General features: G+C 41.1%; 1 protein-coding gene across 1 annotated transcript in view; it reads left to right on the forward strand.

Annotated features, from left to right (window-relative positions):
* The window catches only part of LOC307140502 (ubiquitin carboxyl-terminal hydrolase 9X-like), a gene marked incomplete at its 3' end in the record, with an annotated part of 120,819 nt that overhangs the window by 91,890 nt on the left and 3,474 nt on the right, over positions 1-25,455 (forward strand). Inside the window, exons 43-45 of the mRNA XM_079840061.1 lie at positions 4,176-4,332; positions 9,669-9,881; positions 12,287-12,392. Coding sequence (XP_079696187.1) covers positions 4,176-4,332; positions 9,669-9,881; positions 12,287-12,392 — 476 coding nt within the window. The remainder of the gene's footprint in view (positions 1-4,175; positions 4,333-9,668; positions 9,882-12,286; positions 12,393-25,455) is intronic.

Below are 25,455 nucleotides of genomic sequence, written 5' to 3' on the forward strand. Positions count from 1 at the left end.
ATAGATGCACTTTTATGATGGACAGATGCACTTTTATGACGGATAGATGCACTTTTATGATGGACAGATGCACTTTTATGACGGATAGATGCACTTTTATGATGGACAGATGCACTTTTATGACGGATAGATGCACTTTTATGATGGACAGATGCACTTTTATGACGGATAGATGCACTTTTATGATGGACAGATGCACTTTTATGATGGATAGATGCACTTTTATGACGGACAGATGCACTTTTATGATGGACAGATGCACTTTTATGATGGACAGATGCACTTTTATGACGGATAGATGCACTTTTATGATGGACAGATGCACTTTTATGACGGATAGATGCACTTTTATGATGGACAGATGCACTTTTATGACGGATAGATGCACTTTTATGATGGACAGATGCACTTTTATGACGGACAGATGCACTTTTATGACGGACAGATGCACTTTTATGACGGACAGATGCACTTTTATGATGGACAGATGCACTTTTATGACGGACAGATGCACTTTTATGACGGACAGATGCACTTTTATGACGGACAGATGCACTTTTATGATATGCACTTTTATGACGGACAGATGCACTTTTATGACGGACAGATGCACTTTTATGATGGACAGATGCACTTTTATGATGGACAGATGCACTTTTATGACGGACAGATGCACTTTTATGATGAACAGATGCACTTTTATGACGGAAAGATGCACTTTTATGACGGACAGATGCACTTTTATGACGGACAGATGCACTTTTATGATGGATAGATGCACTTTTATGATGGATGGATGCACTTTTATGATGGACGGATGCACTTTTATGATGGATGGATGCACTTTTATGATGGACAGATGCACTTTTATGACGGACAGATGCACTTTTATGATGGATAGATGCACTTTTATGATGGATGGATGCACTTTTATGATGGACAGATGCACTTTTATGACGGACAGATGCACTTTTATGATGGATAGATGCACTTTTATGATGGATAGATGCACTTTTATGATGGATAGACGCACTTTTATGATGGATAGATGCACTTTTATGACGGACAGATGCACTTTTATGATGAACAGATGCACTTTTATGACGGACAGATGCACTTTTATGACGGACAGATGCACTTTTATGATGGATAGATGCACTTTTATGATGAACAGATGCACTTTTATGACGGACAGATGCACTTTTATGATGGATAGATGCACTTTTATGATGAACAGATGCACTTTTATGATGGATGGATGCACTTTTATGATGGATAGATGCACTTTTATGATAGACAGATGCACTTTTATGATAGACAGATGCACTTTTATGATGGATAGATGCACTTTTATGACGGACAGATGCACTTTTATGATGGACAGATGCACTTTTATGATGGATAGATGCACTTTTATGATGAACAGATGCACTTTTATGATGGATAGATGCACTTTTATGATGGACAGATGCACTTTTATGACGGACAGATGCACTTTTATGACGGACAGATGCACTTTTATGATGGATAGATGCACTTTTATGATGGACAGATGCACTTTTATGATGAACAGATGCACTTTTATGATGGACAGATGCACTTTTATGATGAACAGATGCACTTTTATGACGGACAGATGCACTTTTATGATGGACAGATGCACTTTTATGATGAACAGATGCACTTTTATGACGGACAGATGCACTTTTATGATGGATAGATGCACTTTTATGATGGACAGATGCACTTTTATGATGAACAGATGCACTTTTATGATGAACAGATGCACTTTTATGATGGACAGATGCACTTTTATGACGGACAGATGCACTTTTATGACGGACAGATGCACTTTTATGATGAACAGATGCACTTTTATGACGGACAGATGCACTTTTACGATGGATAGATGCACTTTTATGATGGATAGATGCACTTTTATGATGGACAGATGCACTTTTATGATGAACAGATGCACTTTTATGATGGATAGATGCACTTTTATGATGGATAGATGCACTTTTATGATGGACAGATGCACTTTTATGATGGACAGATGCACTTTTATGATGGATAGATGCACTTTTATGATGGACAGATGCACTTTTATGATGGATAGATGCACTTTTATGACGGACAGATGCACTTTTATGACGGATAGATGCACTTTTATGATGGACAGATGCACTTTTATGATGGACAGATGCACTTTTATGATGGACAGATGCACTTTTATGATGGATAGATGCACTTTTATGATGAACAGATGCACTTTTATGATGGACAGATGCACTTTTATGATGGACAGATGCACTTTTATGATGGATAGATGCACTTTTATGATGGATAGATGCACTTTTATGACGGATAGATGCACTTTTATGATGGACAGATGCACTTTTATGACGGATAGATGCACTTTTATGATGGATAGATGCACTTTTATGACGGATAGATGCACTTTTATGACGGACAGATGCACTTTTATGACGGATAGATGCACTTTTATGATGGACAGATGCACTTTTATGATGGACAGATGCACTTTTATGATGGACAGATGCACTTTTATGATGGATAGATGCACTTTTATGATGAACAGATGCACTTTTATGATGGACAGATGCACTTTTATGATGGACAGATGCACTTTTATGATGGATAGATGCACTTTTATGATGAACAGATGCACTTTTATGATGGATAGATGCACTTTTATGATGGACAGATGCACTTTTATGATGGATAGATGCACTTTTATGATGGACAGATGCACTTTTATGATGAACAGATGCACTTTTATGATGGATAGATGCACTTTTATGACGGACAGATGCACTTTTATGATGGATAGATGCACTTTTATGATGGATAGATGCACTTTTATGATGGACAGATGCACTTTTATGATGGATAGATGCACTTTTATGATGGACAGATGCACTTTTATGATGAACAGATGCACTTTTATGATGGATAGATGCACTTTTATGACGGATAGATGCACTTTTATGATGGATAGATGCACTTTTATGACGGATAGATGCACTTTTATGACGGACAGATGCACTTTTATGATGAACAGATGCACTTTTATGATGGATAGATGCACTTTTATGACGGACAGATGCACTTTTATGACGGATAGATGCACTTTTATGACGGATAGATGCACTTTTATGACGGACAGGGATAGATGCACTTTTATGACGGACAGATGCACTTTTATGACGGATAGATGCACTTTTATGACGGATAGATGCACTTTTATGACGGACAGATGCACTTTTATGATGGACAGATGCACTTTTATGACGGATAGATGCACTTTTATGATGGACAGATGCACTTTTATGATGAACAGATGCACTTTTATGATGGATAGATGCACTTTTATGACGGACAGATGCACTTTTATGACGGATAGATGCACTTTTATGACGGATAGATGCACTTTTATGACGGACAGATGCACTTTTATGATGGACAGATGCACTTTTATGACGGATAGATGCACTTTTATGATGGACAGATGCACTTTTATGACGGATAGATGCACTTTTATGACGGACAGATGCACTTTTATGACGGATAGATGCACTTTTATGACGGACAGATGCACTTTTATGATGGACAGATGCACTTTTATGACGGATAGATGCACTTTTATGACGGATAGATGCACTTTTATGACGGACAGATGCACTTTTATGATGGACAGATGCACTTTTATGACGGATAGATGCACTTTTATGACGGACAGATGCACTTTTATGACGGATAGATGCACTTTTATGATGGATGGATGCACTTTTATGATGGACAGATGCACTTTTATGATGGACAGATGCACTTTTATGATGGACAGATGCACTTTTATGACGGATAGATGCACTTTTATGATGGACAGATGCACTTTTATGACGGACAGATGCACTTTTATGATGGATAGATGCACAGTGTCATCCATTCACTGGCATTATAAAGCTTTTTATTAGTCAGGGCATTATTAATATAACTCTGTTCGTCTGACAGAAGAGTGTCTCACACACAGCTAGGGCGGGTTGAGGGCGAGTGAATCATGAGGTCATCTTCATTATGGGGTGGATTATTGTACATGTGAGCGGTCAGTGAAGCACTAATCCTCACTCCTGCTGGTGTTCTTCTCTCTTCAGGATCCACAATGTTCTGAAGGGCATTCCTGATGACCGAGACGGGCTCTTCGACACCATCCAGCGCTCCAAGAACCATTATCAGAAACGGGCCTATCAGTGCATCAAGTGCATGGTGGCGCTCTTCACCAACTGCTCCGTGGCCTATCAGATCCTGCAGGTGAGCTGTGACATCATCAGTCCTGCTGGCAGCTCTAGCACTGATGGTGTTCTAGCACTGATGGTGTTCTAGTAGTGATGGTGTTCTAGCACTGATGGTGTTCTAGTAGTGATGGTGTTCTAGCACTGATGGTGTTCTAGTAGTGATGGTGTTCTAGCACTGATGGTGTTCTAGCACTGATGGTGTTCTAGTAGTGATGGTGTTCTAGCACTGATGGTGTTCTAGTAGTGATGGTGTTCTAGCACTGATGGTGTTCTAGCACTGATGGTGTTCTAGTACTGATGGTGTTCTAGCACTGATGGTGTTCTAGTACTGATGGTGTTCTAGTAGTGATGGTGCTCTAGCACTGATGGTGTTCTAGTACTGATGGTGTTCTAGTAGTGATGGTGTTCTAGTAGTGATGGTGTTCTAGCACTGATGGTGTTCTAGCACTGATGGTGTTCTAGTAGTGATGGTGTTCTAGCACTGATGGTGTTCTAGCACTGATGGTGTTCTAGTAGTGATGGTGTTCTAGTAGTGATGGTGTTCTAGCACTGATGGTGTTCTAGCACTGATGGTGTTCTAGTAGTGATGGTGTTCTAGCACTGATGGTGTTCTAGCACTGATGGTGTTCTAGCACTGATGGTGTTCTAGTAGTGATGGTGTTCTAGTAGTGATGGTGTTCTAGCACTGATGGTGTTCTAGCACTGATGGTGTTCTAGTAGTGATGGTGTTCTAGTAGTGATGGTGTTCTAGTAGTGATGGTGTTCTAGTACTGATGTGTTCTAGCACTGATGGTGTTCTAGCACTGATGGTGTTCTAGTAGTGATGGTGTTCTAGCACTGATGGTGTTCTAGTAGTGATGGTGTTCTAGCACTGATGGTGTTCTAGTAGTGATGGTGTTCTAGCACTGATGGTGTTCTAGTAGTGATGGTGTTCTAGTAGTGATGGTGTTCTAGTAGTGATGGTGTTCTAGCACTGATGGTGTTCTAGTAGTGATGGTGTTCTAGTAGTGATGGTGTTCTAGCACTGATGGTGTTCTAGTAGTGATGGTGTTCTAGTAGTGATGGTGTTCTAGTACTGATGTGTTCTAGTAGTGATGGTGTTCTAGTAGTGATGGTGTTCTAGCACTGATGGTGTTCTAGTAGTGATGGTGTTCTAGTAGTGATGGTGTTCTAGTAGTGATGGTGTTCTAGCACTGATGGTGTTCTAGTAGTGATGGTGTTCTAGCACTGATGGTGTTCTAGCACTGATGGTGTTCTAGTAGTGATGGTGTTCTAGCACTGATGGTGTTCTAGTACTGATGGTGTTCTAGCACTGATGGTGTTCTAGTAGTGATGGTGTTCTAGTAGTGATGGTGTTCTAGTAGTGATGGTGTTGTAGTAGTGATGGTGTTCTAGTAGTGATGGTGTTCTAGCACTGATGGTGTTCTAGCACTGATGGTGTTCTAGTAGTGATGGTGTTCTAGTAGTGATGGTGTTCTAGTAGTGATGGTGTTCTAGCACTGATGGTGTTCTAGTAGTGATGGTGTTCTAGTAGTGATGGTGTTCTAGTAGTGATGGTGTTCTAGTACTGATGTGTTCTAGTACTGATGTGTTCTAGCACTGATGGTGTTCTAGTAGTGATGGTGTTCTAGCACTGATGGTGTTCTAGTAGTGATGGTGTTCTAGCACTGATGGTGTTCTAGTAGTGATGGTGTTCTAGCACTGATGGTGTTCTAGCACTGATGGTGTTCTAGCAGTGATGGTGTTCTAGCACTGATGGTGTTCTAGCACTGATGGTGTTCTAGTAGTGATGGTGTTCTAGTAGTGATGGTGTTCTAGTAGTGATGGTGTTCTAGCACTGATGGTGTTCTAGTAGTGATGGTGTTCTAGTAGTGATGGTGTTCTAGTAGTGATGGTGTTCTAGTACTGATGGTGTTCTAGTACTGATGGTGTTCTAGTACTGATGGTGTTCTAGTAGTGATGGTGTTCTAGTAGTGATGGTGTTCTAGCACTGATGGTGTTCTAGCAGTGATGGTGTTCTAGTAGTGATGGTGTTCTAGTACTGATGGTGTTCTAGTACTGATGGTGTTCTAGTAGTGATGGTGTTCTAGTAGTGATTGTGTTCTAGTAGTGATGGTGTTGTAGTAGTGATGGTGTTGTTGTTGTAGTAGTGATGGTGTTGTTGTAGTAGTGATGGTGTTGTAGTAGTGATGGTGTTCTAGCACTGATGGTGTTGTAGTAGTGATGGTGTTCTAGCACTGATGGTGTTGTAGTAGTGATGGTGTTGTAGTAGTGATGGTGTTGTAGAAGTGATGGTGTTCTAGCACTGATGGTGTTGTAGTAGTGATGGTGTTGTTGTGGTTGTGATTGTGTTGTATTGTAGTAGTGATGGTGTTGTAGTAGTGATGGTGTTGTTGTAATGGTGTTGTAGTAGTGATGGTATTGTAGTAGTGATGGTAGTGATGGTGTTGTAGTAATGTTGTTGTAGTAGTGATGGTGTTGTAGTAGTGATGGTAGTAATGTTGTTGTAGTAGTGATGGTGTTGTTGTAGTAGTGATGGTGTTGTAGTAGTGATGGTGTTGTAGTAGTGATGGTGTTGTTGTAGTAGTGATGGTGTTGTAGTAGTGATGGTGTTCTAGCACTGATGGTGTTGTAGTAGTGATGGTGTTGTAGTAGTGATGGTGTTGTAGTAGTGATGGTGTTCTAGTAGTGATGGTGTTCTAGCACTGATGGTGTTGTAGTAGTGATGGTGTTGTAATAGTGATAGTGTTGTAGTAGTGATGGTGTTCTAGTAGTGATGGTGTTGTAGTAGTGATGGTGTTGTAGTAGTGATGGTGTTCTAGTAGTGATGGTGTTGTAGTAGTGATGGTGTTGTAGTAGAGATGGTGTTGTAGTAGTGATGGTGGTGTTGTAGCACTGGTGTTGTAGTAGTGATGTTGTTGTAGCACTGATGGTGTTGTAGTAGTGATGGTGTTGTAGTAGTGATGGTGTTGTAGTAGTGATGGTGTTGTAGTAGTGATGGTGGTGTTGTAGTAGTGATGGTGTTGTAGTAGTGATGGTGTTGTAGTAGTGATGATGGTGTTGTAGTAGTGATGATGGTGTTGTAGTAGTGATGGTGTTGATGGTGTTGTAGTAGTGATGGTGTTGTAGTAGTGATGGTGTTGTTGTAGTAGTGATGGTGTTGATGGTGTTGTAGTAGTGATGGTGTTGTTGTAGTAGTGATGGTGTTGATGGTGTTGTAGTAGTGATGGTGTTGTTGTAGTAGTGATGGTGTTGTAGTAGTGATGGTGTTGTAGTAGTGATGGTGTTGTAGTAGTGATGGTGTTGTAGTAGTGATGGTGTTGTAGTAGTGATGATGGTGTTGTAGTAGTGATGATGGTGTTGTAGTAGTGATGATGGTGTTGTAGTAGTGATGGTGTTGTAGTAGTGATGGTGGTGTTGTAGTAGTGATGATGGTGTTGTAGTAGTGATGATGGTGTTGTAGTAGTGATGGTGTTGTAGTAGTGATGATGGTGTTGTAGTAGTGATGATGGTGTTGTAGTAGTGATGGTGGTGTTGTAGTAGTGATGGTGTTGTAGTAGTGATGGTGGTGTTGTAGTAGTGATGGTGTTGTAGTAGTGATGATGGTGTTGTAGTAGTGATGATGGTGTTGTAGTAGTGATGGTGGTGTTGTAGTAGTGATGGTGTTGTAGTAGTGATGGTGGTGTTGTAGTAGTGATGGTGTTGTAGTAGTGATGGTGTTGTAGTAGTGATGGTGGTGTTGTAGTAGTGATGGTGGTGTTGTAGTAGTGATGGTGTTGTAGTGATGATGGTGTTGTAGTAGTGATGGTGTTGTTGTAGTAGTGATGGTGTTGTAGTAGTGATGGTGTTGTAGTAGTGATGGTGGTGTTGTAGTAGTGATGGTGGTGTTGTAGTAGTGATGGTGGTGTTGTAGTAGTGATGGTGGTGTTGTAGTAGTGATGGTGGTGTTGTAGTAGTGATGGTGTTGTAGTAGTGATGGTGGTGTTGTAGTAGTGATGGTGTTGTAGTAGTGATGGTGGTGTTGTAGTAGTGATGGTGGTGTTGTAGTAGTGATGGTGTTGTAGTAGTGATGGTGGTGTTGTAGTAGTGATGGTGGTGTTGTAGTAGTGATGGTGTTGTAGTGATGATGGTGTTGTAGTAGTGATGGTGATGATGGTGTTGTAGTAGTGATGATGGTGTTGTAGTAGTGATGGTGTTGTAGTAGTGATGGTGGTGTTGTAGTAGTGATGGTGGTGTTGTAGTAGTGATGGTGTTGTAGTAGTGATGGTGGTGTTGTAGTGATGATGGTGTTGTAGTAGTGATGGTGTTGTAGTAGTGATGGTGGTGTTGTAGTAGTGATGGTGTTGTAGTAGTGATGGTAGTGATGGTGTTGTAGTAATGTTGTTGTAGTAGTGATGGTGTTGTTGTAGTAGTGATGGTGTTGTAGTAGTGATGGTGTTGTAGTAGTGATGGTGGTGTTGTAGTAGTGATGGTGGTGTTGTAGTAGTGATGGTGGTGTTGTAGTAGTGATGATGGTGTTGTAGTAGTGATGATGGTGTTGTAGTACTGATGGTGTTGTAGTAGTGATGATGGTGTTGTAGTAGTGATGATGGTGTTGTAGTAGTGATGGTGTTGTAGTAGTGATGGTGGTGTTGTAGTAGTGATGGTGTTGTAGTAGTGATGGTGGTGTTGTAGTAGTGATGGTGGTGTTGTAGTAGTGATGGTGTTGTAGTAGTGATGGTGTTGTAGTAGTGATGGTGTTCTAGCACTGATGGTGTTGTAGTAGTGATGGTGTTGTAGTAGTGATGATGGTGTTGTAGTAGTAGTGATGGTGTTGTAGTAGTGATGGTGTTGTAGTAGTAGTGATGGTGTTGTAGTAGTGATGGTGTTGTAGTAGTGATGGTGTTGTAGTAGTGATGGTGTTGTAGTAGTGATGGTGTTGTAGTAGTGATGGTGTTGTAGTAGTGATGGTGTTGTAGTAGTGATGGTGTTGTAGTAGTGATGGTGGTGTTGTAGTAGTGATGGTGGTGTTGTAGTAGTGATGGTGTTGTAGTAGTGATGGTGTTGTAGTAGTGATGGTGTTGTAGTAGTGATTGTGTTGTATTGTAGTAGTGATGGTGTTGTAGTAGTGATGGTGTTGTAGTAATGGTGTTGTAGTAGTGATGGTGTTGTAGTAGTGATGGTGTTGTAGTAGTGATGGTGTTGTAGTAGTGATGGTGTTGTAGTAATGGTGTTGTAGTAGTGATGGTGTTGTAGTAGTGATGGTGTTGTAGTAGTGATGGTGTTGTAGTAGTGATGGTGTTGTAGTAGTGATGGTGGTGTTGTAGTAGTGATGGTGGTGTTGTAGTAGTGATGGTGTTGTTCTGAATGCAGAGTAACGGGGACCTGAAGAGGAAGTGGACGTGGGCGGTGGAGTGGCTGGGGGATGAGCTGGAGCGGAGGCCTTACACTGGGAATCCTCAGTACAGCTACAACAACTGGTCTCCGCCCGTGCAGAGCAACGAGACGTCCAACGGCTACTTCCTGGAGCGCAGCCACAGCGCCCGCATGACCCTGGGCAAGGCCTGCGAACTCTGCCCTGAAGAGGTGAGTCTCTCACACCGCTTTCAGTTATGAGTTAATAACACACACACACGCACACGCGTGTGCCCGCCGGTTTCAGTTATGATTTAATAACACACACACACACACACGCGCGTGCCCGCCGGTTTCAGTTATGATTTAATAACACACAGAGGTGGGTAGAGTAGCCAAAATCTGTACTCAAGTAAAAGTACAAGTACTTACTGAAATATTTACTCAAGTAAAAGTAAAAGTAACAATCGTAATATTTACTTGAGTAAGAGTAAAAAAGTATTCGATGAGAAAACTACTCAAGTAGTTAGTTACTAGTTACTTTCGATCTGATTGATAAGCGAAAACACTGAATTTCAGGCTACTTGGAGAGCTTTCACACACCTCTCTGTAACACTTTACAATAAGGTTGTATTAGTTAACATTAGTTAATGTATTAGTTAACATGAACTAACCATGAACAACACCTCTGTTCAGCATTAGTTAATATTTGTCAACGTTAGTTCATAAAAATCCAGCTGTTCATGGTTTATTCATGATACAGTATCATGTTAGTTCACAGTGCATTGACTAATGTTAACAATATTTGAATAATGCATTAGTAAATGTTTAAATTAACAAAGATAAGTAAGTGCTTTATAAGTGCAGTTCATTATTAGTTCATGTTAACTAATGTAAACTAATGAACCTTATATATATATATATATATATATATATATATATATATATATATATATATATATATATATGTATATATATGTGTGTGTGTGTGTGTGTGTGTGTGTGTGTGTGTGTGTGTGTGTGTGTGTGTGTGTGTGTGTGTGTGTGTGTGTGTGTGTGTGTGTGTGTGTGTGTGTGTGTGTGTGAGATTAATGGTTAAACAGTGTAAAATAATGGTGTGCTGGGCTAACTAGAGCTCTTCTTAAAACATACTTTGTTCTTATATTTGTATAAGTTTATAGGCTATTCTTTAGGTAGGAATAAAATACAATACTGTTTTTATTTGTATGCATTTTCTACACTTCAGACAGGTGTCTGTCCGGATTTGTGTATAAATGCAAGACGTCACATTAGGCTATTCAATTTGTTTCGTTTTGTGAAGAAAAGGATATGTAAATGTGAAGATGTGAACGTTTGTTCGTGGACGTGTGTTGTTTGGAGGATTCAAACGATTTGTCATTGCTTACACGAGCGCATATGAGGAAAACACTGGGACAGTGTGTGTAATAGTTTTATAATAAGGGAAAATTTCCCATAGTTACCAAATGACCGTTAATAGTGTTCAAATATAGGCATCATTGTGACACTTACCGCTACATGTTCTTTTCAGGGTGGAATTCTTGTATGCTGAGAGATGTCAGTTCGTTTTGGTGCACACAACATGCATCGCATTATGAAACTATTCTTTTTGACATCTTGGAGTGAAAACATAGACTGAACTTGAGGCCACGGGCAATCTGCCTCCCGTAGCTCACACACATCTTCCTCAGCTTCGGCCATCATCTTCCGACTAAACGCGCGCTAATTATAAGCGGGTGATGCGTAGCAACCTCTCGCGAAGCAGCCTCTCCAACGTTTCGCGAGACTTGCGAAAGTTATTCACTTATTTTAATATATATAATATAATTATTACCATTTGACAGTAACGGAGGAACGCCACCGAATGTAACTAAGTAAAAGTACAGTTTTTTCACAAGAAATTTACTTGAGTAAGAGTAAAAGTACCCATCTTTAAATCTACTCTAAAAGTACAAGTTACCCGAAATATTTACTCAAGTAAATGTAACGAAGTAAATGTAATTCGTTACTACCCACCTCTGATAACACACACACACACACGCGTGTGCCCGCCGGTTTCAGTTATGATTTAATAACACACACACACACGCGCGTTTATTCATGAGCAGTTGTTTGTGAACAGACTGAGAGTCCATTGCTTTTTTTGTTTTGGTTGTTTTGTTAATTTATTGAGGATATTTAAAATGCTTTCCGTTTTCAGAGTTAAATAGTCTTTAGAAATAAAAGTTTATTGATCTTTGAAAATGAAGAGACAAACAAAAAGACAAACGATCACTTATGAGCACACATATTCTGAAAGCCTTCGGCAGAATTCAGATCCGCCATTTTAATCTACATTAATCTATGCCCACCACTAGTTTTTTTACAGTGCAACAGATTTCAAACATCTGAGATTGTAATATTTCCCCCACAGAAACACTTTATAATCCTTCATTCTTAACACACATGTTCTGATCATCTGGGAAAATCTTTTCATATCACAATAAATATTGCAGAACAATCTCCTGATCTCCAGTTTTTCTGGTATCGTGCTGGCCTAATCTAAGGTGTGTGTGTGTGATCAGGGCTGACCCTTGACCCCTGGTGTTTTAGCGCTGTGGTTTGTTTGGTGTGTTCAGGAGCCGGACGATCAGGAAGCGCCGGATGAGCACGACTCAACACCACCAGAAGACACGGCCCTGTACCCGCCCTCACCAGGGACACCGTACCAGCAGGTGACACACACACACACACACACACACACACACACACACACACACACACACACACACACACACACACACACACACACACAGAAGACACGGCCCTTTACCCGCCCTCACCAGGGACACCGTACCAGCAGGTGACACACACACACACACACTCACACACACTCACACACTCACACACACACACACACACTCACACTCACACACACACACACACACACACACACACACACACACACTGCCCCTGAATCTACCCATCACACACACACACACACACACACACACACTCACACACACACACACTCACACACACTCACACACACACACACACACACTCACACACACACACACTCACACACACTCACACACTCACACACACACACACACACTCACACAGACTCACACACACACACACACACACACACTCACACACACACACACACACACACACACTCACACAGACTCACACACACACACACACACACACTCACACACACACACACACACACACACACTCACACACACACACACACACACACACACACTCACACACACACAGCAGCGCCACAGCACATGCATCACCTGAGCTCTCTGAGTGTGTGTAGCGTGATCTCCACGCTTTCTGTGTGTGTGTGTGTGTGTGTGTGTGTGTGTGTGTGTGTGTGTGTGTGTGTGTGTGTGATGGGTAGATTCAGGGGCAGTGTGTGTGTGTGTGTGTGTGTGTGTGTGTGTGTGTGTGTGTGTGTGTGTGTGTGTGTGTGTGTGTGTGTGAGATGGGTAGGTTTAGGGGCAGGGGCAGTGTGTGTGTGTGTGTGTGTGTGTGTGTGTGTGTGTGTGTGTGTGTGTGTGTGTGTGTGTGTGTGTGTGTGTGTGTGTGTGTGTGTGTGTGTGTGTGTGTGTGTGTGTGTGTGTGTGTGTGTGTGTGAGTCTGTGTGAGTGTGTGTGTGTGTGTGTGTGTGTGTGTGTGTGTGTGATGGGTAGGTTTAGGGGCAGTGTGTGTGTGTGTGTGTGTGTGTGTGTGTGTGTGTGTGTGTGTGTGTGTGTGTGTGTGTGTGTGTGTGTGTGTGTGTGTGATGGGTAGATTCAGGGGCAGTGTGTGTGTGTGTGTGTGTGTGTGTGTGTGTGTGTGTGTGTGTGTGTGTGTGTGTGTGTGTGTGTGTGTGTGTGTGTGTGTGTGTGTGTGTGTGTGTGTGTGATGGGTAGATTTAGGGGCAGGGGCAGTGTGTGTGTGTGTGTGTGTGAGTGTGTGTGTGTGTGTGTGTGTGTGTGTGTGTGTGTGTGTGTGTGTGTGTGTGTGTGTGTGTGTGTGTGTGTGTGTGTGTGTGTGTGTGTGAGTCTGTGTGAGTGTGTGTGTGTGTGTGTGTGTGTGTGTGTGTGATGGGTAGGTTTAGGGGCTGTGTGTGTGTGTGTGTGTGTGTGTGTGTGTGTGTGTGTGTGTGTGTGTGTGTGTGTGTGTGTGTGTGTACAGCTGATCTACACTGGAGGAATATGTCACTGATTACTGGAATTATGGGCTGTTTCTCAGTATGTGTTCTTGTCTGTACTTGTGTGAAACGTCATCAGTCGCTGCCCAAGTCCTGTTCCAGTTCAAAGTTCACATCCAGCCATAGACAAGTCCAGTTCAAATCCCCGGATGTGTCCTTGATCCGAGGATGCATCGAGAGGAGACTTCAGACAGACCGCTATCCCAGAATGCATCTGGCACCAACCAGCAAGCGATCAGTAATGCCCCCCCACAGCCTCTACTACTGAGAGCATAAGCCAGAGCAGAGCGACACTATCCTCAGTTACAGTAAAACTGAGCATGTGCTTTATAACACCGCACATCAGAACACACATCAGAACACACATCAGAACACACATCAGAACACACATCAGAACACACATCAGAACACACATCAGAACACACATCAGAACACACATCAGAACACACACCAGAACACATCAGAACACACATCAGAACACACACCAGAACACACACCAGAACACACATCAGAACACACATCAGAACACACATCAGAACACACATCAGAACACACATCAGAACACACACCAGAACACACATCAGAACACATCAGAACACACATCAGAACACACATCAGAACACACATCAGAACACATCAGAACACACATCAGAACACACACCAGAACACACATCAGAACACACATCAGAACACACACCAGAACACATCAGAACACACATCAGAACACACATCAGAACACACACCAGAACACACATCAGAACACACATCAGAACACACATCAGAACACATCAGAACACACATCAGAACACACATCAGAACACACATCAGAACACACACCAGAACACACATCAGAACACATCAGAACACACATCAGAACACATCAGAACACACATCAGAACACACATCAGAACACACATCAGAACACACATCAGAACACACATCAGAACACATCAGAACACACATCAGAACACACATCAGAACACACATCAGAACACACATCAGAACACACATCAGAACACACACCAGAACACACATCAGAACACACATCAGAACACACATCAGAACACACATCAGAACACACATCAGAACACACATCAGAACACACATCAGAACACACACCAGAACACACATCAGAACACACATCAGAACACACATCAGAACACACATCAGAACACACATCAGAACACACACCAGAACACACATCAGAACACACATCAGAACACACACCAGAACACATCAGAACACACATCAGAACACACATCAGAACACACACCAGAACACACATCAGAACACACATCAGAACACACATCAGAACACACATCAGAACACATCAGAACACACATCAGAACACACATCAGAACACACATCAGAACACACATCAGAACACATCAGAACACACATCAGAACACATCAGAACACACACCAGAACACACATCAGAACACACATCAGAACACACATCAGAACACATCAGAACACACATCAGAACACACATCAGAACACACACCAGAACACACATCAGAACACATCAGAACACACATCAGAACACATCAGAACACACATCAGAACACATCAGAACACACATCAGAACACACATCACATCAGAACACACATCAGAACACACATCAGAACACACATCAGAACACACATCAGAACACACATCAGAACACACATCAGAACACATCAGAACACACATCAGAACACACATCAGAACACACATCAGAACACACATCAGAACACACATCAGAACACACATCAGAACACACACCAGAACACACATCAGAACACATCAGAACACACATCAGAACACACACCAGAACACACATCAGAACACACATCAGAACACATCAGAACACACATCAGAACACATCAGAACACACATCAGAACACACATCAGAACACACATCAGAACACACATCAGAACACACACCAGAACACATCAGAACACACATCAGAACACACACCAGAACACACATCAGAACACACATCAGAACACATCAGAACACATCAGAACACACATCAGAACACACATCAGAACACACATCAGAACACATCAGAACACACATCAGAACACACATCAGAACACACCAGAACACACACCAGAACACACATCAGAACACACATCAGAACACACATCAGAACACACATCAGAACACACATCAGAACACACATCACATCAGAACACACATCAGAACACACACCAGAACACACATCAGAACACACACCAGAACACACATCAGAACACACATCAGAACACACATCAGAACACATCAGAACACACATCAGAACACACATCAGAACACACCAGAACACACACCAGAACACACATCAGAACACACATCAGAACACACATCAGAACACACATCAGAACACACATCAGAACACACATCACATCAGAACACACATCAGAACACACACCAGAACACACATCAGAACACACATCAGAACACACATCAGAACACACATCAGAACACATCAGAACACACATCAGAACACACACCAGAACACACACCAGAACACACATCAGAACACACATCAGAACACACATCAGAACACACACCAGAACACATCAGAACACACATCAGAACACACACCAGAACACACACCAGAACACACATCAGAACACACATCAGAACACACATCAGAACACACATCAGAACACACATCAGAACACACATCAGAACACATCAGAACACACATCAGAACACACATCAGAACACACATCAGAACACACATCAGAACACATCAGAACACACATCAGAACACACACCAGAACACACACCAGAACACACATCAGAACACACATCAGAACACACATCAGAACACACACCAGAACACACATCAGAACACACATCAGAACACATCAGAACACATCAGAACACATCAGAACACACATCAGAACACACATCAGAACACATCAGAACACACATCAGAACACATCAGAACACACATCAGAACACACATCAGAACACACACCAGAACACACATCAGAACACATCAGAACACACATCAGAACACACATCAGAACACACACCAGAACACACACCAGAACACACATCAGAACACATCAGAACACACATCAGAACACATCAGAACACACATCAGAACACACATCAGAACACACATCAGAACACACATCAGAACACACACCAGAACACATCAGAACACACATCAGAACACACACCAGAACACACATCAGAACACACATCAGAACACATCAGAACACATCAGAACACACATCAGAACACACATCAGAACACATCAGAACACACATCAGAACACATCAGAACACACATCAGAACACACATCAGAACACACACCAGAACACACATCAGAACACACATCAGAACACACATCAGAACACACACCAGAACACATCAGAACACACATCAGAACACACACCAGAACACACACCAGAACACACATCAGAACACATCAGAACACACATCAGAACACACATCAGAACACACATCAGAACACACATCAGAACACATCAGAACACACATCAGAACACACATCAGAACACACATCAGAACACATCAGAACACACATCAGAACACACATCAGAACACACATCAGAACACACACCAGAACACATCAGAACACACATCAGAACACACACCAGAACACATCAGAACACACATCAGAACACACCAGAACACACCAGAACACACATCAGAACACATCAGAACACACATCAGAACACACATCAGAACACACATCAGAACACACATCAGAACACACATCAGAACACACATCAGAACACACATCAGAACACACATCAGAACACACATCAGAACACACACCAGAACACACATCAGAACACACATCAGAACACACACCAGAACACACATCAGAACACACATCAGAACACACATCAGAACACACATCAGAACACACCAGAACACACATCAGAACACACATCAGAACACATCAGAACACACATCAGAACACACATCAGAACACATCAGAACACACATCAGAACACATCAGAACACACATCAGAACACACATCAGAACACACACCAGAACACACATCAGAACACACATCAGAACACACATCAGAACACACATCAGAACACACATCAGAACACACACCAGAACACACATCAGAACACACATCAGAACACATCAGAACACACATCAGAACACACATCAGAACACACATCAGAACACACCAGAACACACATCAGAACACATCAGAACACACATCAGAACACACATCAGAACACACATCAGAACACACCAGAACACACATCAGAACACACCAGAACACACATCAGAACACATCAGAACACACATCAGAACACACATCAGAACACACATCAGAACACACATCAGAACACACATCAGAACACATCAGAACACACATCAGAACACACCAGAACACACATCAGAACACACATCAGAACACACATCAGAACACATCAGAACACACATCAGAACACACCAGAACACACATCAGAACACACATCAGAACACACATCAGAACACACATCAGAACACATCAGAACACACATCAGAACACACACCAGAACACACATCAGAACACACATCAGAACACACATCAGAACACACATCAGAACACACATCAGAACACACACCAGAACACACCAGAACACACATCAGAACACACATCAGAACACACATCAGAACACACCAGAACACACATCAGAACACACATCAGAACACACATCAGAACACACATCAGAACACACATCAGAACACATCAGAACACACATCAGAACACATCAGAACACACATCAGAACACACATCAGAACACACACCAGAACACACATCAGAACACACATCAGAACACACATCAGAACACACATCAGAACACACACCAGAACACATCAGAACACACATCAGAACACACACCAGAACACACATCAGAACACACATCAGAACACATCAGAACACACATCAGAACACACATCAGAACACACATCAGAACACACATCAGAACACATCAGAACACACATCAGAACACATCAGAACACACATCAGAACACATCAGAACACACATCAGAACACACATCAGAACACACATCAGAACACATCAGAACACACATCAGAACACACATCAGAACACATCAGAACACATCAGAACACACATCAGAACACACATCAGAACACACACCAGAACACACATCAGAACACACATCAGAACACACATCAGAACACACATCAGAACACACATCAGAACACACCAGAACACACATCAGAACACATCAGAACACACATCAGAACACACATCAGAACACATCAGAACACATCAGAACACACATCAGAACACACATCAGAACACACATCAGAACACACATCAGAACACATCAGAACACACATCAGAACACACATCAGAACACATCAGAACACATCAGAACACACATCAGAACACATCAGAACACACCAGAACACACATCAGAACACATCAGAACACACATCAGAACACATCAGAACACATCAGAACACACATCAGAACACACATCAGAACACACACCAGAACACACATCAGAACACACATCAGAACACACATCAGAACACACATCAGAACACACATCAGAACACACCAGAACACACATCAGAACACATCAGAACACACATCAGAACACACATCAGAACACATCAGAACACATCAGAACACACATCAGAACACACACCAGAACACACATCAGAACACATCAGAACACATCAGAACACACATCAGAACACACATCAGAACACACATCAGAACACACATCAGAACACACATCAGAACACACATCAGAACACACATCAGAACACACATCAGAACACACACCAGAACACACATCAGAACACACATCAGAACACACATCAGAACACACATCAGAACACACATCAGAACACACATCAGAACACACATCAGAACACACATCACATCTGCTTAAAATAAGACTAATATCCAAAACAAGACCAATTGAGGATAGTAAGAGTTATTGTTAAGCCTAATAAAACATTTGAAGTAAAACAAAAAAAATATTTATTACTTATATAGTAGTATAAACTTGTGAAAATTGTAATATTAAATACAATTATACAATATGTTAAATAGTTTTATTTATCATATTTATGTTTTATTTTTGTAATGTGTTTTTGTTAAGTCATGTTATAATATTGTTTTGACCTGCTTGTTATTAACAATGGCAACTATTAACTGTTTACATTTTTTTTTTTGTGGGTGCGTTGAATTGAATTAAATCCACATAAAAGTCCTAATAATCAAACTAAATCATAATAATATAGAGAGCCCACAACAACAAATAAACAAACAAAAACATTTCAAAATATATTGTCCCGTTTTGAAATTAAAAGATAATAACAAATTAGATTTTAGTGATATTTTAATCACTCAATAGGAAATGTCCCCGGTTTCCATTTCAGAAATCTGCTCACCTTACCTAAACCACATATTAATGTTTAATATAGGTCTATTATTTTTTTAAATCTAAACGAAAAGAGGCAGGGTTGTGTTTTATACTTCCTTTTGTTATAAATATATAAGATAATCAATGTAGTTGCCTGAACGACATTTGTGTGGCTAATATGTTTAAGATTTTTTTGTAAAAAAAAAATGAAAAGAGGCAATGGTGTTTTATGACATATTTCATTTTATTGTAGCCTAAAATATACGTTTCTCTAGACCAATAGGCGAACTTCTGACTTGTGTCAACTCTGACAAGTTCAACTCTGGACAATAGTCCGGCACTCTGCTAATGGAACAGCAGCGTTCTTCATAGTCTTATTCTGCTAATGGAACAGCAGTGTTCTTCATAGTCTTATTCTGCTAATGGAACAGCAGCGTTCTTCATAATCTTATTCTGCTAATGGAACAGCAGCGTTCTTCATAGTCTTATTCTGCTAATGGAACAGCAGCGTTCTTCATAGTCTTATTCTGCTAATGGAACAGCAGCGTTCTTCATAATCTTATTCTGCTAATGGAACAGCAGCGTTCTTCATAGTCTTATTCTGCTAATGGAACAGCAGCGTTCTTCATAGTCTTATTCTGCTAATGGAACAGCAGCGTTCTTCATAGTCTTATTCTGCTAATGGAACAGCAGCGTTCTTCATAGTCTTATTCTGCTAATGGAACAGCAGCGTTCTTCATAGTCTTATTCTGCTAATGGAACAGCAGCGTTCTTCATAATCTTATTCTGCTAATGGAACAGCAGCGTTCTTCATAGTCTTATTCTGCTAATGGAACAGCAGTGTTCTTCATAGTCTTATTCTGCTAATGGAACAGCAGCGTTCTTCATAATCTTATTCTGCTAATGGAACAGCAGCGTTCTTCATAGTCTTATTCTGCTAATGGAACAGCAGCGTTCTTCATAGTCTTATTCTGCTAATGGAACAGCAGCTTCTTCATAATCTTATTCTGCTAATGGAACAGCAGCGTTCTTCATAGTCTTATTCTGCTAATGGAACAGCAGCGTTCTTCATAATCTTATTCTGCTAATGGAACAGCAGCGTTCTTCATAGTCTTATTCTGCTAATGGAACAGCAGCGTTCTTCATAGTCTTATTCTGCTAATGGAACAGCAGCGTTCTTCATAGTCTTATTCTGCTAATGGAACAGCAGCGTTCTTCATAGTCTTATTCTGCTAATGGAACAGCAGCGTTCTTCATAGTCTTATTCTGCTAATGGAACAGCAGCGTTCTTCATAGTCTTATTCTGCTAATGGAACAGCAGTGTTCTTCATAGTCTTATTCTGCTAATGGAACAGCAGCGTTCTTCATAATCTTATTCTGCTAATGGAACAGCAGCGTTCTTCATAGTCTTATTCTGCTAATGGAACAGCAGCGTTCTTCATAGTCTTATTCTGCTAATGGAACAGCAGCGTTCTTCATAGTCTTATTCTGCTAATGGAACAGCAGCGTTCTTCATAGTCTTATTCTGCTAATGGAACAGCAGCGTTCTTCATAATCTTATTCTGCTAATGGAACAGCAGCGTTCTTCATAATCTTATTCTGCTAATGGAACAGCAGTGTTCTTCATAGTCTTATTCTGCTAATGGAACAGCAGCGTTCTTCATAGTCTTATTCTGCTAATGGAACAGCAGCGTTCTTCATAGTCTTATTCTGCTAATGGAACAGCAGTGTTCTTCATAGTCTTATTCTGCTAATGGAACAGCAGCGTTCTTCATAGTCTTATTCTGCTAATGGAAAAGCAGCGTTCTTCATAGTCTTATTCTGCTAATGGAACAGCAGCGTTCTTCATAGTCTTATTCTGCTAATGGAACAGCAGCGTTCTTCATAGTCTTATTCTGCTAATGGAACAGCAGCGTTCTTCATAGTCTTATTCTGCTAATGGAACAGCAGCGTTCTTCATAGTCTTATTCTGCTAATGGAACAGCAGCGTTCTTCATAATCTTATTCTGCTAATGGAACAGCAGTGTTCTTCATAGTCTTATTCTGCTAATGGAACAGCAGCGTTCTTCATAGTCTTATTCTGCTAATGGAACAGCAGCGTTCTTCATAGTCTTATTCTGCTAATGGAACAGCAGCGTTCTTCATAGTCTTATTCTGCTAATGGAACAGCAGCGTTCTTCATAGTCTTATTCTGCTAATGGAACAGCAGCGTTCTTCATAGTCTTACTCTGCTAATGGAACAGCAGCGTTCTTCATAGTCTTATTCTGCTAATGGAACAGCAGCGTTCTTCATAGTCTTATTCTGCTAATGGAACAGCAGCGTTCTTCATAGTCTTATTCTGCTAATGGAACAGCAGCGTTCTTCATAGTCTTATTCTGCTAATGGAACAGCAGCGTTCTTCATAGTCTTATTCTGCTAATGGAACAGCAGCGTTCTTCATAGTCTTATTCTGCTAATGGAACAGCAGCGTTCTTCATAGTCTTATTCTGCTAATGGAACAGCAGCGTTCTTCATAGTCTTATTCTGCTAATGGAACAGCAGCGTTCTTCATAGTCTTATTCTGCTAATGGAACAGCAGTGTTCTTCATAGTCTTATTCTGCTAATGGAACAGCAGCGTTCTTCATAGTCTTATTCTGCTAATGGAACAGCAGTGTTCTTCTAGTCTTATTCTGCTAATGGAACAGCAGTGTTCTTCATAATCTTATTCTGCTAATGGAACAGCAGCGTTCTTCATAGTCTTATTCTGCTAATGGAACAGCAGTGTTCTTCATAGTCTTATTCTGCTAATGGAACAGCAGCGTTCTTCATAGTCTTATTCTGCTAATGGAAAAGCAGCGTTCTTCATAGTCTTATTCTGCTAATGGAACAGCAGCGTTCTTCATAGTCTTATTCTGCTAATGGAACAGCAGTGTTCTTCATAGTCTTATTCTGCTAATGGAACAGCAGCGTTCTTCATAGTCTTATTCTGCTAATGGAACAGCAGCGTTCTTCATAGTCTTATTCTGCTAATGGAACAGCAGCGTTCTTCATAGTCTTATTCTGCTAATGGAACAGCAGCGTTCTTCATAATCTTATTCTGCTAATGGAACAGCAGCGTTCTTCATAATCTTATTCTGCTAATGGAACAGCAGCGTTCTTCATAGTCTTATTCTGCTAATGGAACAGCAGCGTTCTTCATAATCTTATTCTGCTAATGGAACAGCAGCGTTCTTCATAGTCTTATTCAGCTAATGGAACAGCAGCGTTCTTCATAGTCTTATTCTGCTAATGGAACAGCAGCGTTCTTCATAGTCTTATTCTGCTAATGGAACAGCAGCGTTCTTCATAGTCTTATTCTGCTAATGGAACAGCAGCGTTCTTCATAGTCTTACTCTGCTAATGGAACAGCAGCGTTCTTCATAGTCTTATTCTGCTAATGGAACAGCAGCGTTCTTCATAGTCTTATTCTGCTAATGGAACAGCAGCGTTCTTCATAGTCTTATTCTGCTAATGGAACAGCAGCGTTCTTCATAGTCTTATTCTGCTAATGGAACAGCAGCGTTCTTCATAGTCTTATTCTGCTAATGGAACAGCAGCGTTCTTCATAGTCTTATTCTGCTAATGGAACAGCAGCGTTCTTCATAGTCTTATTCTGCTAATGGAACAGCAGCGTTCTTCATAGTCTTATTCTGCTAATGGAACAGCAGCGTTCTTCATAGTCTTATTCAGTGTAGATATATTTTAGGCTGCAATAAAACGATATATATGATAAAACACCACTCTGCCTCTTTTCATTTTCATTAAACATATTATAGCCACACAAATGTAGTGCAAGCATGTTATTGCATGTATATTTATAACAAAACAAAATATTAAAAACTCTGCCTCTTTTCGTTTACATAAAAAAAACATTAATATGTGCTTCAGACAAGTGTGATTATCACTATATAAAAATATAAATAAACCACCGCTTTGAGCTTTAAACAACTACATTCTCGCCTGAAAAAGTCTTAACTACATTTTGTGAAACATTAACAGTATTTTTTAATTACGAGGGGTTTCTCATCCGCTTTGGACGTTTGCTGGTTGGTGAGATGCATTCTGGGATAGCGATCTGTCTGAAGTCCACAAGTCTCCTCTGATGCATCCTCGATAAAAGGGGCGGATCAAGGACACATCCGGGGATTTGAACTGGACTTGGCTGGATGTGAACTTTGAACTGGAACAGTACTTGGGCAGCGACTGATGACGTTTCACCAATAGATACAGAGCGACACGCGTCATAATCTGAAGGCCACGCCCACCGGGGGGAAAACAGTCCAACGCTCTCCATTGACTCTGCATTGTGTGAAGCTCCTCTTTGTCATTTCGGACTTATAACAAAAAACTGAACAATGTCTAAAAGCTGATATGTGACAAAGTGTACAGCAAACAAGCTAAACAAACCCAGAAGCAAAAACACAGACGTTTTTATAAGCTGTTGACCCAAAAAACAAGCGTTTAAGGACAAAAAAGTGGATACAGGCCATTGAGACACATTATATTACACTGAGAACTACACACACTAGAGGAGAACGATATCAGAGACAGGAAATATCAAATATAAACCTGACATTTGGAGATTTGACTTAACAGTGACAACATATTTACTGCACACATAGACACACTGAGACACACTGAGACACACTGAGACACACTGAGACACACTGAGACACACATAGACACACTGAGACACACATAGACACACTGAGACACACTGAGACACACTGAGACACACTGAGACACACTGAGACACACACTGAGACACACACTGAGACACACACTGAGACACACTGAGACACACTGAGTGTCAGGATCCCCAAATGTCCCCATTCTTCAGCTGAAGCTTCACGTTTTACTGCCTTTATCCACTTTTGTCTCCTTAAACGCTCGTTTTTTTGACTCGACAGCTTATAAACAGCTTATTTCTGTGTTGTTTAGCTTGTTTGCTGTACACTTTGTCACATATCAGCTTTTAGACATTGTTCTGTTTTTTGTTATAAGTCTGAAATGACAATGAGGCGCTTCACACAATGCAAAGTCAATGGAGAGCGTTGGATTGTTTCCCCCCCGGTGTGGGCGTGGCCTAAATACGCTCTGTCTCTATTGACGACTGATGGAGATTCCTCCGTCCTCTGGAGCTCGTTCTCCCGAGGCCAAATTGCAAGTCTAAACTACCAAGGATGC

This window comes from Gobio gobio (genome assembly GCF_949357685.1).
Source record: "Gobio gobio genome assembly, chromosome: 17".
NCBI classification, from domain to species: Eukaryota; Metazoa; Chordata; class Actinopteri; order Cypriniformes; family Gobionidae; genus Gobio; species Gobio gobio.